The 17,444-nt window shown below is 40.9% G+C and overlaps 1 protein-coding gene across 5 annotated transcripts in view; it reads right to left on the bottom strand.

Annotated features, from left to right (window-relative positions):
- Positions 1-17,444, bottom strand: part of ANKRD13B (ankyrin repeat domain 13B) — a gene marked incomplete at its 5' end in the record, with an annotated part of 332,368 nt that overhangs the window by 89,343 nt on the left and 225,581 nt on the right. For all 5 annotated transcript variants that reach the window (XM_082245099.1, XM_082245095.1, XM_082245096.1 and 2 more), the window contains 2 exons: positions 9,299-9,423; positions 15,790-15,925. In XM_082245099.1, the coding sequence (XP_082101225.1) occupies positions 9,299-9,423; positions 15,790-15,925 (261 nt within the window). The remainder of the gene's footprint in view (positions 1-9,298; positions 9,424-15,789; positions 15,926-17,444) is intronic.

A 17,444-nucleotide genomic window follows, 5' to 3' on the forward strand; every position in this document is an offset into this window, starting at 1 on the left:
ATATATGTTTATCGTGAAAAAAAAAAGAATGCACACTCTAGAAAGTTTATTCTCCAGGAATATATGAAGCTGAAAAAGAAGTAGTCCCAAAAATACTTCAAAGTATGTTACTGACTATGAGCCTTAGCCCCCATGCACACAGGGCGTTTTTGCAGCTGCTGTTAGGAGCGTCAGATGTTTTTTTTACAGCTTAAAAACGCCCCTCCATGTTATTCTATGGCCTCATGCACACACAGGCTCTTAGGAGCTTCAAGTGGCATAGGCGTTTTTAAGCTGCAAAAAAAAACCCCAGGGCCTGCGCGTTCTGAGGACCAGCATCAGAGCTGTAAAAATGTCTGACGCTGCTAAATGCTAAATAACGTTGCTTAACATTGCTCATACAGCGTTAAGCCACGTTATACGCTTTGTTTTGCTTTTTATGTGAAAATCAATGGTTCCCTAAGAGAGCCCATTGATTTGAATGGAAGTTGCATCACAAGTCGGATCAGTATGATCCGACTTTTGTTGCGACATGCGCTCTGAGAATCTTGAGGGGGAACTCCACGCACAAATGGGAAGAAAAACGGTGTGGGGGTTCCCCCCCCCCAGGTTCCAAACCAGGCCTTTCGGGTCTGGTATGGATTTTAAGGGGAGCCCCACGCAGAAAAAACAGGGTTGGTCCCCCCCAAAATCCATACCAGACCCTTATCTGAGCATGCAGCCCGGCAGGCCAGGAAAGGGGAGGGGATGAGCGAGCTCTGCACCCCCCACCCCAAAGCACCTTGCCCCCATGTTGATGAGGACAAGGGCCTCTTCCCGACAACCCTGGGTGGTGGTTGTGGAGGTCTGCGGGCAGGGGGCTTATCGGAATCTGGAAGCCCCCCTTTAACAAGGGGGGCCCCCAGATCCCACACCCCCTCCCTATGTGAATGGGTATGGGGTACATTGTACCCCAACCCATTCACCCCATAAAAGGCAGTGTTGTAAATAATGACAGAGACATTAGAGACATTTTGAGAAGTTTATTAAAAATCTTCATCCGGTCTTCTCCGCTCTGGTCTTCTCCCCTCTGGTCTTCTTCCTCCGCTCTTCTCCCCTCTGGTCTTCTTCTTATTCCTCCGGCCCTACTCCGAGGATGTCTCCGGTGATTATGCCGTCTCCGGTCTATGCAGCTTGTTATAAAGCCATTAGGGGCGTGGCCTCCCAGTGACATCATCCGGAGACCCCACCCTCTTATGATGACATAAGGGGTTAACATCTCGGGTAATCAAAGGGAATAAATGTGTGCCTAACAAGCATTCATTTGTGTAAAGATCTTTGTTTCTTTTCCCTGCTTTGCTTGTGTAATGTGTGCTGCTTTTTACTAAAGAGCTCTTTGTTTCTTTTTCCTGCTTTGCAAGGAGATCGTTCCCTCTGTACAGAGTCCTGTGATGATTGTCAACACAGAGCTCTGGGCTGTGATTGGGCACAGCCGATCAGCAGATCCCGCCCATTATTTATTTGTCGGGACCTGCTGACAAACTCACTGTCACTGTCGCTGGCAGCCACACACCAGTACGTCTAATCTAACACAACCCTCACCCCAGACTGACAATGTTGATGTTCAAAGGTTTCTGCTTTACTACTTCATCCAGAATGTGGAAGCCCGAAAGCTGGCCATATGTGGATAAAAATCTAATGACCATCTTCTCCAGAATGGGCTTGTTGAAAAATGTATGTTTGGCTGCAGAGATGATCAGTGTATTCTGACAATGGAGGAGTTCCAGCAGGGAGGAGACCCCCATCAACCTTGCTTGTTTGGATTGGGAAATCTGTTCCGTTTTTTTGATCAGCCCACTGGATGATCGAAAAAAAAAATAGTTGAACATTTGAAAAGAAAAGATGGACTCACGTTAATTTATTATATATAGATGATTTTTACACTGTTTTCAGATATTTATTTATGCACTATAATTTGAATGCACTTTGTTGAAGGAGAGCGCTGCACTTTTTTGTGATTATATATATATATTTATTGCAGTTTGTACAGGTGGATGGATGCAAAGTGGTGCTAGCTGCTTCCTATAATTTATAGAGTTGAGTAATAGGTGGTTAACCACTTGCTGACCAGTAGTTTTACTGCGGCAGGGTACCTGTATAATGCTTCGCAGGACCGCTAGTAGGGGCTTGCATGCGCATGCGCCAATTGGCCATAGGGGGAGGCAATCAGTGGGCCCAGGGCCGCAAGGTCCGTTGGGCACCCACAATGGCTCCCCATCGAGACAGAACGGCGGTCTGCCATTGTAAATATGGCAGACCGCTGTTCTGTCAGTAATAAACACAGGGATCCTGTACTCCTCTTATTTAAGAACACAGGTCTGTGAGTTCATGCAGCAAGCCCATCCCCCCACAGTTAGAAAGCATCTCCTAGGGACACATTTAACCCTTTGATCGCCCCCGGTGTTTACCTCTTCCATTTCAGTGTCATGAGTACAGTAACAGTGCATATTTTTAGCACTGATAACTGTAGTAATGTCACTGGTCTCCCCAAAAGTGTCAAAAATGTTAGTTAGGTGTCCGATCTGTCCGCCGCAATGTCGCAGTCCCCCTAGAAATCGCTGATTGCTGCCATTACTAGTAAAAAACAATAAAAATTACTCATATATTTCCCCTAGTTTGTAGACACGATAACTTTTGCGCAAACCAATCAATATACAATTATTGGGATTTTTTTTACCAAAACTATGTAGAAGAATATATATTGACCTAAAATTATGAAACATTTTTATTTTTTAATGTTTTTTTATTGGAAATGTTATATAGCAGAAAGTAAAAAATATTGTCTTTTTATTAGAATTATCGCTCTTTTTTTGTTTATAGTGCAAAAAAAAAAAAAAACCGCAGAGGTGATCAAATACCACCAATAGAAAGCTCTATTTGTGGGGAAAAGAGGACCTCAATTTTTTTTCGGGTAAAGTGCCACACGACCACGCAATTGTCAGCTAAAGTAACGCAGTGTCGTATCACAAAAAATGTCCTGGTCATTAGGGGGTAAAACCTTCCAGTTCAGAAGTGGTTAATACACAGGGATAGCGCGAAACGTTTTTTCACATACAGATGGCCAGTTTAGAAGAGGAAATGTGTAACTAGCCAGATCACCAGGTGAAATAAAAGGGAAAAAGGAAAACAAGTGTAGCCACAACATCTAAAGATTGGTTAGGTGCAATACTGTATATTATTTTTTTGGTTTTTGATTTAAATCACTCTATATCAGTGACTTCTGCAGTGGAGCAAAAAATCCCTACTATATGCTTGTCGTTTAATGTATTCATTTTTGTTAATTAACCATGAAAAAAAAGCTAATATCTGCCAGCATTGGTAGCAAATGCAAACCCCTAAGGTATGAGTCAACAAGTAAAAAATGATTGGTTTCATCAGAAACACTATTACATGTGTCTAACCTGTAACAGGCAATTTGTAAGTCTGTCAATAACTATAAGTGACACTAAATGAAAATATTTACACCCTTTTTTCTGGAAAGTCCTTCAGATAATAGAGACAAACCCTCAGGGTGTTCTACTACAGACAGCACCATCTCTGTCACTAAACATTAATTTTAGCTGTGTGATTGCTCTACTTTATTTTTTATAGATAATACATTACAATTACGACAAAAGGTCAGCTATAGATATGAAAGACGTGGAGACAAAATAACTGGCCATGGATTCGTCTGTTGGCTGACTGTCACATAAGTTTGGCTTAGGTGTGAATTATATTATGGAGTTTTGACTTACCTTAAAAACGATTTCTCTGATGTTCATTGACAGACACAGCTCCTGATTTTTCTTAACCATGGGATTATACTGCCCCCTACAGGAGTAAGACACTAGGCAGGAAAAAGCTTGACTACGCCTATGGGCAGTCCCAGGGGATATACACCTACTTTCTGCTATAGGCACTCCACAGAGGGGTGGATACTGTGTCCGTCAATGAACATCAGAGAAATGTATTTTTACAGTAAGTCAAAATACCCATTTTCTCTTTCGTTCATTGATGGGCACAGCTCCTGATTCTTCTTAACCATTGGGACGTCCCAAAGAAGTGTTAAACATGAAGGGTGGAAAAAAAGCAAAAAAAATTCCCAAGGCTAACCATAGCCAACCAGGTAACATGGAGCTCATCCATAAACAACTGGAGCTCACCTGAAAAAAAAAAACAATACACCCTGAAAGAGGACCAGGTCCTCTAAGCAGCAGCCAGCAAAACCTTGCAGCCAATAGAAGCATCTGCAGATGCCAACACAACCACTTTATAGAAGTATACAACTCACAGGCCAGCCTCCTTCCAGTGGGACTATGTCACCGCGGACCTAGCGCGGAGCTGAGGTCTGCGTGCGCACGCTGTCCAGACTGGGGTGACTATTGGATCTAGATTATTCAGCTGTCGCCAAGTCTAGCAGTTGATTGTAGATCTCACAGGAAAAATCCAGGAGAAAAAAAAATTATATCTATAAAATTTTCCAGGACCAAAATCCCAGCAAGGACTAGGCAGAAAAGAAACTGTGTGTGTGTCTATAGCAGAGAGAGGGAGTAGAGAGAGGGAGTATACCCCCTGGGACTGCCCATGGGTGTAGCCAGAATTCTTTTCTGCCTAGTGTCCTACTCCTGTAGATGACAGTATAACCCAATAGTTATGGAAATCAGGAGATGTGTCTGTCAATGAACGAAAGAGAAATGTAACTACTGTTTTGTTGCGCTTTAAAATGTTTGTAACAAAATGTTTAAAACAATAAAAATGCATTGACCAATAAAGGTGGTCATACATTAAAAACATTTTTACCATTGGCTTGATATCCACAGAGGTAGTGAATGGCACAGATGACCTGTCTCTTTTTCCTAACAGCTGAGAACAATGAAATTGTCCTAGCCTGGAAAATCGGTTTAATATGTGATACTGGCCTCCTGAAAAGACAATTCACACCCAATACACTGTCACATACTGCATGTACTGCAAAATATCTTGGATTCTCTGACATTCTCCCTCTGTTGAAATTAGAAGAACAAGAAAAGAGTGCATGAACCTTGTGCAATAAAAACTGAGTTTTTTAAATATGAAAAACAGTTTAGCAACTTTGAAAAGTTCTAGGGTAATAATCACATCTCAGGCCAGTGAAGTCTGCATACTCTCCCTGTGCTTGCATGGGTTTCCTCTGACACTCCAAAGATGGCGGCAGGTTTTTTTGGCCCCTGTCTAAAATTGGCCTTAGTATGATATTCCACTAAATGCATCCAAGCCAGGTGCATCACCATCTGCCATTACAGTGAAAAAAGCAATCTGACGGAGAAAAGTGCTATAAATATTAATAAATATTACCATAATTATTTAAAAATAAAATAAAGTCACCTGGATATAGCCAGCATGCTGTGGCCGATGGTGGGCTGTGTAGTAGTTCCTGAGGATGACAGACAATTCTCTTTCTCAAGCCATTTGGCAGCTGCAAGAACTAATACAGAGCCCCATCACTGGCCATGGCATGTGGATTGCATCCAGCTTACTTTTCTCCAGCAGCTTCAGATGCACTTCTTCCCAGGGACCTTTGATGCTTTTTATTAATAAAATAAATAATATATGTTTTATTGCACAAGATCTGTGCAATAAAAAAGTGCTTTTATGTCTCTTTGAACTGTTTCTTCTCTTGGTTGGAGGAGTCACCCCTGCTGATCCTACACACTGGTTACATAGTACTGGATGCGTACTACCTTTTTAGTTCTCATATTTGTGGAATGCCTATATAACTACTTACTGCCTTTCTATCAGTGAAAGTCCACCAGACATTTACTTAGGTCACGGGTGCAGGTCACGGGTGCTCAACCTTTTGAAGGGGGAAGGCCACTTAATGATTTTGTAACCAATCGCGGGCCACAATGAACTATGAGGTTTTACCACCTCCCCAAACCACAAAATCAATGAGCCCTTACTGTCCTGAGCCCCCTATAAGGCTGCTTTCACATTAATGCGGTGACTTTATACCATAAGTGATTTTAAAGTGACATTAACCCTTTCGCAGTCAAGCCCTGAGCTCCACTTTTTAAACTCAGCTGGCCGGTCCATTCTTGCAGTTTTTCCATTGCCTTTTTATTTTTCTCTTACAGCTTTCAGAATTTATAAAAGACCCCAACCATATTTATTCTGAAAGCACATGACCCTTGGAATAAACAATAGGTGCTACTGATTTTTTAGGCCTCGCGATATTTGCGCAAATGTTTATCAAATCAATATTTTCGCTGAAAATACACTAAAATCATTATTAGCAGATAATAACACAGCACATTTTACAAAATTCCTGATAAATATAAAAGCTTAACCTGTATTGAATTAATAAATAACACTTTTTTGTATCTTATAAATTGCGCCTTTTTGCAAAATGGTGAAAACTGAACATACGCAAAAATGTAAATATCCAAATTTCTCTAAATATCTGTAGGTTTTCATTTTTCCCTTACAGATTACAAAGTTTGTAAAAGACCCCCCAAACCATATATTTTCTGAAAGCACATGACCTATAGAAACAAAAAAAGAGGTGCCACTGATTTTTAAGGCCCTGCAATATTTGCGCAAATGTTTATCAAAGCAATATTTTTGCTAAAAATAAACAAAAATCATTATTAGCAGATAAAAACACAGCAAACTTTACACTTACACAATTCCTACTAAATGCCTACTAAATATAAAAGCTAAACCTGTGCTGAGTTAATAAATAACAAATATTTATAAAATTTTAAATTGCGCCTTTTGCAAAATGGTGAAAAACAAATTACGCAAAAGTGTAAATATCCACATTTCTCCAAAAATCTGGAGATTTTAATTTTTCATTTACAGCTTTCAGAGCTTCTAAAAGTTTGTAAAAGACCCCCAAACCATATATTTTCTGAAAGCACATGACCTATAGAAACAAAAAAAGAGGTGCTACTGATTTTTAAGGCCCTGCAATATTTGCACAAATGTTTATCAAAGCAATATTTTTGCTAAAAATAAACAAAAATCATTATTAGCAGATAAAAACACAGCAAACTTTACAAAATTCCTACTAAATGCCTACTAAATATAAAAGCTTAACCTTTGCTGAGTTAATAAATAACAAATATTTATAAATTTTAAATTGCGCCTTTTGCAAAATGGTGAAAAACAAATTAAGCAAAAGTGTAAATATCCACATTTCTCCAAAAATCTGGAGATTTTCATTTTTCACTTACAGCTTTCAGAGCTTCTAAAAGTTTGTAAAAGACCCCTCAAACCATATATTTTCTGAAAGCACATGACCAGTAGAAAGAAAAAAAAGGTGCTACTGATTTTTAAGGTCCGCGATATTTGCGCAAATGTTTATCAAAACAATATTTTTGCTAAAAATACATACAATCATAAACTAGCAGATACCAAAACAGCAATTTTTTTTTAAATTCCTACTAAATTCCTGCTAAATATAAAAGATTTAACTGTGTTGAGATAATAAATATTTGTAAATTTTACATTTTGCCTTTTTTGTGAAATGGTGAAAAATAAACTTTGCAGAAGTGTAAATATCCAAATTTCTCAAAAAATCTGGAGGTTTTCATTTTTCACTTACAGTCTTCAGAGTTTGTAAAAACCCTCCCAAACCATATATTTTCTGAAAGCACATGACCAGTAGAATGAAAGAAAGGTGCTACTGATTTTTAAAGCTCCGCGATATTTGCGCAATGTTTGCGCAAATGTTTATCAAAACAATATTTTCGCTAAAAATACACTAAAATCATTGCTAATACCAACACAGCAATTAAAAATTCCTGGTAAATTGATACTAAATATAAATATATATGATGGAGGGTTAGAATTGATGCTGGGGGGGGGGGGATCAGTGAGGTGGTGAAGGCAAATGACAGTAGGAGGGGGGAGCCAGGGGGCAGAAAAGGCTTTATAGGCAGTGGAGGTGAGGAAGCAGTAGGTGAGAAGTAGAGGGGCTTGGGCGGTGGGTGCCATTTAGGTAAAAAGCTCTGATCAGCGGCTTGTTAGCTGCTAATCAGAGCTATTATTTTGTTCAGCAGAGTCTGTTGAACATTTTTGCTATAAGTTTATGGTAAGTGAAGTGACCATGAACTTATAGCAGAAGGAGGAATGAGGTCCATACTGCGTACAGCCTGGCAAGCGTAGGTGCCTTGTAGTGAAAGAGTTAAACTCTGGTTTTAAAAAAAAAAATCTATCCAAGTATGTATTCATTTTATGCATGAAGGTAAAAAACCTGTGTGCTGCTCCCTCCACACCTCCCCCTACTACTTACCTGAGCACCCTCTCGGTCCAGCAATGTACACGGGAGCCTCGGCTGTCCCGGGTCTCTCTTTCCTCATTGGCTGACACACAGCAGTGGGAGCCATTGGCTGTCAATCACAACCAGTGAGCCAATGAGGAGAGAGCGAGGGCCGGGGCTGAGCCACGGCTCTAAAGCGAGCAGGCAACAGTGCCCCAATAGCAAATTGCTTTCTATTGGGGACATAAGTCAAGGTAGGTAGAGGAGCCAGAAGTGCCAGCGGGGGAACCGAGAAGAAGAGGATTGGGACTGCTCTGTGCAAAGCCAAAGCTTCTGGTCTCAGCTCCAGCAGCTGCAGAGTCGCACCCAGCCGCTATGCCTGCCCCTCCTCTCCTCCTGCTATGTGTTATGTAAACTCATTCACAAAATACAAGGGCTCCTGTGAATGGGCAGCAGCGGAGGGGTGGGCAGATGTGTTGTGTGTGAGGAGGCAGTATCACTTCTGTCAGCTCCAGGTGTGTAGCAATAGCTGTATTCCCACAGCTCTGTAAAACTGTCAGATGTAAAGTAAAGAAATAAGTCAGAGGTGTCATGCACCTCGTTGGACTTAACTCATAGTATGCCAGCACATTTTACCGATTGGCTGAATTCCTGAAGTTCAGCATGAAAAATCTAAAAATTTGTATACAAAGTACAATCATGATAATATGGCACAGAAAAAAAAAAAAACATTTTAGGTAAACATTACAATATAACTAATACTATATAAATTAAAATACATCATTGCTTTCTTTTAACAATATATAAATAGCAAGTATACTACATAATCTACTGAAACTTCTACAGAATACAATGCAGCTCTATAAATACAAGAAAATGAAACTAACATTGTGCATATGTCCGGTAAAACTGTGAATATTCCTCTGTGCGTTATCACCAGCAGATTTGTAGATTAATCAACCCTTAAATATTTAAAAGCCACCATTTGATAGACAAAATATATGCATTCTCCAGAAACTATAACGGAAAAATATTTGTATTTAGATCACTCAAACATACCTTTCGCAGTTTCTCTAGTAAGATGGGTATCCCTGCCAGACGTTTAATGGTCCTTTGGTAGTCCCGATGCCGTAAAATTAGGCGAACCAGCTCTAAGTCACGTGTGCTGACTGCCTCTTGAAGCACTGATAAAAATGAAGTGAATGCATTAAAAAATGCAACTATGCAAAATCAGGGCCACTATTCAGCTGTAAAAAGTTCTCCTGACAAATATGACTATGTACATTGTTTAAAATGAATGTTTTCTGTTAATATAGAGGTGTCCCAATGATTGTCAGCACATGAGCCACGTACAACCAAAAACTTAAATGTATTTAATGGGATTTTATGTGGTAGACGAACACAAAATGGCACATAATTAATTGTGAAGTGGAAGAAAAATGAAAAATGGTTTTCAACATTTTTTACAAATATATATGTGAAAAGTGTGCTGTGCATTTGTATTCAGCCCCTTTTACTCTGATACCCCTAACTAAAATTTAGTGGAACCCATTGCCTTCAGAAGTCACCTAATGTGTAAATAGAGTTGACCTGTGTGTGTAATTTAATCTCAATATAAAAATAACTGTTCTGTGAAGCCCTCAGAGGTTTGTTAGAGAGCCTTAGTGAACAAACAGCATCACAAAGGAAACGCGCCAGACAGGTCAGGGATAAAGTTGTGGAGAAAATGAAAGTAAGGTTTGGTTAAAAAAAAATATCACAAGCTTTGAACATCCCACGGAGCACTATTCAATCCATCATCCGAAAATGGAAAGAGTATGGCACAGCTGCAAACCTGCCAAGACATGGTCTTCCACCTAAACTGACAAGCCAGGCAAGGAGACCATTAATCAGAGAAGCAGCCAAGATGCCCATGGTAACTCTGGAGGAGCTGCAGAGATCCACAGCTCAGGTGGGAGAATTTGTCCACAGGACAACTATTAGTTGTGCAATCCACAAATCTGGCTTTTATGGAAGAGTGGAAAGAAGAAAGCCATTGTTGAAAGAAAGCCATATGAAGCCCTGTTTGCAGTTTGCGAGAAGCCATGTGGGGGACACAGCAAACATGTGGAAGAAGGTGCTCTGGTCAGATGAGACCAAAATTGAACTTTTAAACCTAAAAGCAAAACCCTATGTGTGGCAAAAAACTAACACTGCAAATCACACTGAACACACCATCCGTGAAACATGGTGGTGGTAGCATCATGTTGTGGGGATGCTTTTCTTCAGCAAGGACAGGGAAGCTGATCAGAGTCAATGGGAAGATGGATGGAGCCAAATACCAGGTAATCTTAGAAGAAAACCTGTTAAAATCTGCAAAAGACTTGAGACTGGGGCGGAGGTTCACCTTCCAGCAGGACAATGACCCTAAACATACAGCCAGAGCTAAAATGGAATGGTTTAGATCTAAGCATATTCATGTGTTAGAATGGCCAAGTCAAAGTCCAAACCTAAATCCAATTAAGAATCTGTAGCAAGATTTGAAAATGGCTGTTTGCAGACACTCTCTGTCCAATAAGACAGAGCTTGAGCTATTTTGCAAAGAATAATGGGCAAAAATGTCACTATCTAGATGTGCAAAGCTGGTAGAGATATTCCCAAAAAGACTTGCAGCTGTAATTGCAGTGAAAGATGGTTCTACAAAGTATTGACTCAGGGGGGCTGAATACAAATGCACGCCACACCATCACATATTCATTTGTAAACAATTTTTAAAACCATTTATCATTTTCCTTCCACTTCATATTTATGTGCCACTTTGTATTGGTCTATCACAGAAAATCCCAATAAAATACATTTACGTTTTTGGTTGTAACATGACAAAATGTGGAACATTTCAAGGGGTATGAATGCTTTTTCAAAGCACTGTATTTTAGCCATTATTTACAAAGACACATAAATCGCTAGCATCATCCACATAATATGACCAGTTTCACATATGCCATGATATGCATTGTTGTTTATGTATGAAATCCCTGAATTAGTCTGCTTGGCTCCTCATTTAAGAATTATCAGTGTCAGATTGGATTCATGGTCAGGCCACCATTTAACTACATTTACAGATATGTCTTCTAATCATCCTACCAGCCTCAGTGATAGCAAACTGTTGTTTCAGCTATTCAAACCATACAGATACAATAATAATGGGTAAACTGTATGATGTTACAGTACTGTATGTGTAAGCAACATTAAATGGATAAACCTGACACTTCCAGGCACTGAAGGACCATGAGAGAGTGTATACCCACTGGGGTTCAATGGGAGAGGAAGAAGAGCTGCTATCTGGGCTGTGCTGAGTCAGGGTCAGGTGGAACTTAGGTGGTCTCCAGCTACCTACTGTATGTACAACCACACTTATAAGAACACCATGAAATGCACAAATAGGGACCAAGAGCCATAGGACTGCTATGGGGTCCTTTGGCTTGGGTGGTGAAAACTGTATGTTTCAATAATGATTTGACCAGGAAACAGTATCGTGCAGCAAATAGTGTGGGATAAAATGAATGTACATACAAGCGACAAATTATTGTCACACAAGGTCAAACAAGGATGCTGTGCAGGTGCCCAATGTGCTTCTTATCAACCAATGACCTCAGCCGATGTTAAGACGCTGGTGGCTAAGCCTGCACACACAGTGCCCAAGATTGTAATGTTGAACAGCTGTGGCTTTGTGTAACAGAAAAAGCAGGTTTGATCCACCCACTGCCTTGCAGACAATTTGGGGCAATTTTTAGGCATTTTGCCAAGGCACCCCTGAAGAGTCCAAAAGGTTCTATTTTAGTCAGCTTTAATGTGGGTAGTTGAAGTGAACATTTAGTTAAAGAAGAATTCCAAGTATGGTAAATGTTTACAGTTACATTGGTCCAGCTTGCACCATTCCTGGCCAATGTCCCTGGAAGCCAGACAGCGCTACTGCAGTAATATCCACTTGTTTCCAGGTCCCATGCTGATCGGCCAGCCCGATGCATTGCGAACACAGGAGGTTGGCTATGCAGCATGGGTGCCATTCAGAGAATGTTTTTCATCTCCTGAATGAATGCAAAGGGTTCTCTGATTGGAAGACCTGGAGAGATGGACAAATTACATCATGCTCCCTACCTTGTCCAATCAGAGAACGCTTGGTATTCATTCAGGAATAAGTGCCCATGCCAAGCAGCCTCCTGTATTCAGACTGCCTCAGACTGACTGCTGTGCACGGGACCCAGAAGCAAGTTGAGATCACCGGCGTAGAGGTATCAACTTCAGTGATTTCCAGTTTCCAGTGGCATTGGCCAGGTATGGTATATACATACAGTACTCATTTGTCCAAGCTGGACCAATGTACCTATGTAAAAAGATACCATGTCTGGAACTCTTTGTTTTTAAGATTAAGTACGTCTTACCAAAGGAAATTTTTGGTAAAACAAGACAAAGGAAAAAAGAACAAGAAAAGAAAATCTGGGAATATAGATTTACTGACGTTCAGCACACTACAGAATAAGTTAAACTAGAGGACATGATTTCTGACTCCTTATATAAACGAACTGCCACGAGTATTACAGTAAAACGAGACTTTCTGACTTTTGACACAACTGTGCTAATAAGCAACTATCTAAAGCTTTGGTGTCCAACCTGTGGCCCAGGAGATGGCTACATGTGTCTTTTTGCAGTTATTGTAGAGCCTTCAGAAGCCCTGCAGACAGTTTTTTTTTTTTTATATAAATAACAATTTTTATTAAACATTTTTTCATATATACAGCACTTTATAAAACACACTGCGGTAGCATTTTTCCATAGTGTGGCAAGAAAATAAGGTACAAGTAAAGGAAAACCTCCATATCGAAGTAGATCATCTTAAGCAAACATAATCCCTTAACCAGATCTCCTGTCTGGAGAATGCGACCTCAACATCACAATGTAATTAGGTAAGTAGCAGCGAAGTTAGCTTTAGTGATTGTTGACTACTCGTTTTACATAAGAGAATACCTGCAGATAATTTTATGTCTTTTTTTTTTTACCTAGGTTTTTATTCAGGCCAGTGAATGAAAATATTAAAAAAACTGGGTTTTACTACTTAAAGTGGGTCTTCAAAACTCCTACTTACTACGTTGCGGGTTATGCACCATTCAGATACTCATCCACCCAGTGGGTCCAGCGTTGTCATGCTGAGATCTGCTGCCCCTGCTCGGGTGCAGCGTTGTCATGCTGAGATCTGCTGCCACTGCTCGGGTGCCACCATGTTCTTGTTTGACTTCATCGAGAGGCTGCCAGATCTTCCAGGCTCAGTCTCCTGGTATACGCGACGTGCATATCCCAAGAGGCCCAGTGCACGTCATTCACATAGTCAAACGACATGCATTGTCGGGCAGGACCTATTTTTTTAACCTTTTATAAAGGATTTTGCTGTGGCACCAATCTGTGGCTGTCTCCTTTAACATGTTACTAGTGCTCAACAACCCCTATTTTACAGTTTTGCTAGTTTACAGTTTACTATTTTACAGTTTACTAGTTTACAGTCTTTGACAATCTTCTGTAGTATGTCCGCAGTCTCAGATAATTTTCTGTACTATAACTTGAAATGGAATTCCAATTTACATATAACTAGACTTAAAATTGTTCCTTCCCCCTTCCTAACATTTATCCTAACTAACCCGTATGAGAAACATGTTACGGCTTAAAATTGCGCACACCCGCGGAATGGCGACAAACTACAGTCAAAAAAAATCTTCATAGGCAACGCTTTAAATTTTTTTAACGGTTACCAGTTTAGAGTTACAGAGTAGCTCTTTTCTTAGAATTATTGCTCTCGCTCTGGCGATCGCACATATGTGGTTTGAACAGCACTTTTATTTGCGAGCGTGACTTCTGTATGTGTTTTCCTTCATGTGCGAGCTCATGGCGACGGGGGCGTTTTAAAATTTTTTTATTTTTTTTTTCTATTTATTTTATTTAATTTTAGTACAGTTTTAAGAGAAAAAAAATCAAATCACTTTTATTGCTGTCACAAGCAATGTAAACATCCAACAGTAAACAGTAATAGGCAGTGACCGGTACTCTTTATGGAGGGATCGGGGGGGTCACTTTTTTAAATTTGGTGCCTTTAGCCGCCGAGTAACCCGGACGTGACGTCATCACGCCGCTTCCGGGCTACTACATCGGAGACCTGATCAAAGCCGAATCCGGCTTTGATCAGAACTACAAACCAGCCGGCGGACGTGCTGGCTGGTTGCTCGGGTCTCCCAGTGGGACGGCAGATCTGGGCCCCCCTCCCGTTTGCTGGGGTAATGCCCGAGCAGCTCCTGAGCCACATCGGCTGTTATCACCTGAAAGCCGACCGCCGGCTCTAAAAAATGGTACTAGGATGATGCCTCTAGCTGCAGGCATCAACCCGGTACAACAACCTCTCCGAGCCGACGAACAGCTACGTCAGTTTGCGGGAAGTAGTTAAACACCAGAAATGGCAGGTCCGCCACTGGCGCCCCGTGCTTTTCACAGATGAGAACAGGTTCACCCTGAGCACATGTGACAGACATGAAAGGGCCTGGAGAAGCCGTGGAGAATGTTATGCTGCCTCTAACATCATTCAGCACGACCGGTTTGGTGGTGGGTCAGTAATGGTCTGGGGAGGCATATCCATGGAGGGACACACAGACCTCTACAGGCTAGACAATGGACCCCTGACTGCCATTAGGAACGGGATGAAATACTTGGACCCATTTTTATACCCTACACTGGTGCTGGGTTCATCCTGGTGCATGACAATGCCCGGCCTTATGTGGCAAGAGAAGGCAGCCAGTTTCTGGAGAATGAAGGAATTGATACCATTGAATGGCCCCCACGCTCGTCTGCGCTAAATTCAATAGAACACCTCTGGGACATTATGTTTCAGTCCATCCGACACTGGCGGTTGCACTTCCGTATGTTTAAGAGCTCAGAGATGCCCTGGTCCAGATCTGGGAGGAAATACCCCAGGGATACCATCCGTCATCTCATTAGTAGCATGCCCGCCATTGTCAGGCATGCATACAAGCACATGGGGGCAATACAAACTACTGAGTACCATTTTGAGTTGCTGCAATGAAATTTCAGCAAAATTGACTTGACATTTTTTCACTTTGGTTTTCGGGGGGTCTTTGAGTTCAGCCCTCTGTAGGTTGATAATTTTAATTTCCATTAAACGATGTGTCATCCTTTCGTTCCAAGCACATTACCCAGTCCATATCAGTATAGATATCCAGCATGATATTTTTCCCCATTGAGATCTGCTGTGTTTTCAAAAATTTTTTTGAGCAGTGTATATATTTTGCATTTACCATTTCACCTTGTATCTGTCATTGTAGCTGAAGAAGGAGCTTCACAGCATTAAAAGCTTGTATCTTTTTAATATTCTTACTCAGTCACTAAAAGGTATCAATGTAACAATACTTTTTGCCTTCTTTATGCTCCAAATGTGTTCCACAAAAACGATTTTTGTGTTCTTAAACATGCATTTTACACTTTTAAACAGATGAAGGGCAAATAGCTACACTCACCTGTCCATCCGCTGCGGTTCTCTTTGCTGACATCAGCCCCACGATTGAGCAACACTCTGGCACATTCCAGGTGACCTAATGTTGTAGCTAGATGAAGAGGGGTCCGTCCCCGGGGGTCCACCTGTTCAATCTGGTCCTGTAAAACATATACAATATCATAAGTGACAATGACAAATTTATTTTAAAATTATTTCTGAAGTTTTATACACATAATATATGTCAATTAATAGGAATTTATTGCATTGATACAGCTTAGTGATGCCAGAAAACAGGTCCTAATTGCTTATATTTCCCATTCATAAATCAGTACTGGTAGCCAGTACTCTCTGGGGGGACAGTCTGCACTTGGGTAAACGACAAATGGCAATATCCTTTATTTAAATGGCATAAAACCGCTCTAAAACAACCAACACATTTCGGCCGACAGGCATGAGCTATGACCAAGGTCTGATGGCCAAAATGCATTGACCGATTTACAGCGTTTTAATGTAATTTCAAAAAAGGATATTGCTATTTGACGTTTACCGACTGTCCCTCCAGTGGTTCACAGTACACAGAGGTATCAGCAGTCTTTCAGTCTGAGCAACGGGCTGAGCTGAAGATTGAAGGAAGGTAGCAGCACCACTACACTTGTTTGCATTGAAGCCAGTACTCTCTACTGTGCATTCTCCTCCCCTCGCTGCTTATACCAACTTGCTGCATGAGCCATCTAAAGTCTGAGGCCATCTTTAGGGACAGAGCATATGGGCTTCTGTTTGTGTCAGAACTTCTTCTCCCCCTATACAAGTTTGTAGGAGTGCAAAAGCAGCTGAAGACTGAAATATAGCTATGCATACTGCACTTACATTGGTTCAGCCTGGACCAATGTAAATATGCATATAGCGTACCTGAGCAATCCCTATTGAAGCTGCAAATCGCTGTTGTATTTGCTGCTATTACAGTGTTAGCAGCAGTCTTCCAAGCCCAGTGCCCAGGCGCTGCCCTTCTGTACACTGCCTTGTATTATTTTCAATGATAACAAGGATTTTTTTGATTGTAGGAGGTGAAGACAATGATGTTACCACCCTACCTTTGTACCTCGAGGCCCTGCAATAGTGGCACCGTGGGAGAAGCGGCTTAGAGCCCTTTACTTGTATTGGTGGCTGTACGCGACACATGTGGCCTCAGCACACAGAAGCTGGTAGAAGCATAAAACTAAATTCTCTCTTTGCCTCAGTTAAAGAATTGCCCAGTTATACATGAATAAATAAAGAAATACATTATTTTTTTTTTTTTTTAAAGAATGCGATATGCCCTATATCTAGAAAACGGTGAGTGTCCCACATAATGCACTAATTTTCTAGTTCTAATTATGTTTAACCTTCTATAAAATTTAGATTTAAATGCTGTATAACATTATAGTCATTGCTGGCTGCAAGAAAGGAGAAAAATAGAAATTACAACCAGACACAGTACAGACAGTATATATGTCTCCTGTGGTCCAGTCTATGTCCCCCATCCCCCCCCCCCCCAATCATCGCCTCATCCTCGCTTCCTGCAAAGACCACTCACATGAAATGGGAAACAATTTAATTTTTCATTAGATGTGCTTGCTAAGAGCACAGAGCAGTCATGCGTACAAGAAGAAAGAAATATACCAAAGGAAAAGCAGAGGA

The sequence above is a fragment of the Pelophylax lessonae genome (genome assembly GCF_965119305.1).
Source record: "Pelophylax lessonae genome assembly, chromosome: 2".
NCBI lineage: Eukaryota > Metazoa > Chordata > Amphibia > Anura > Ranidae > Pelophylax > Pelophylax lessonae.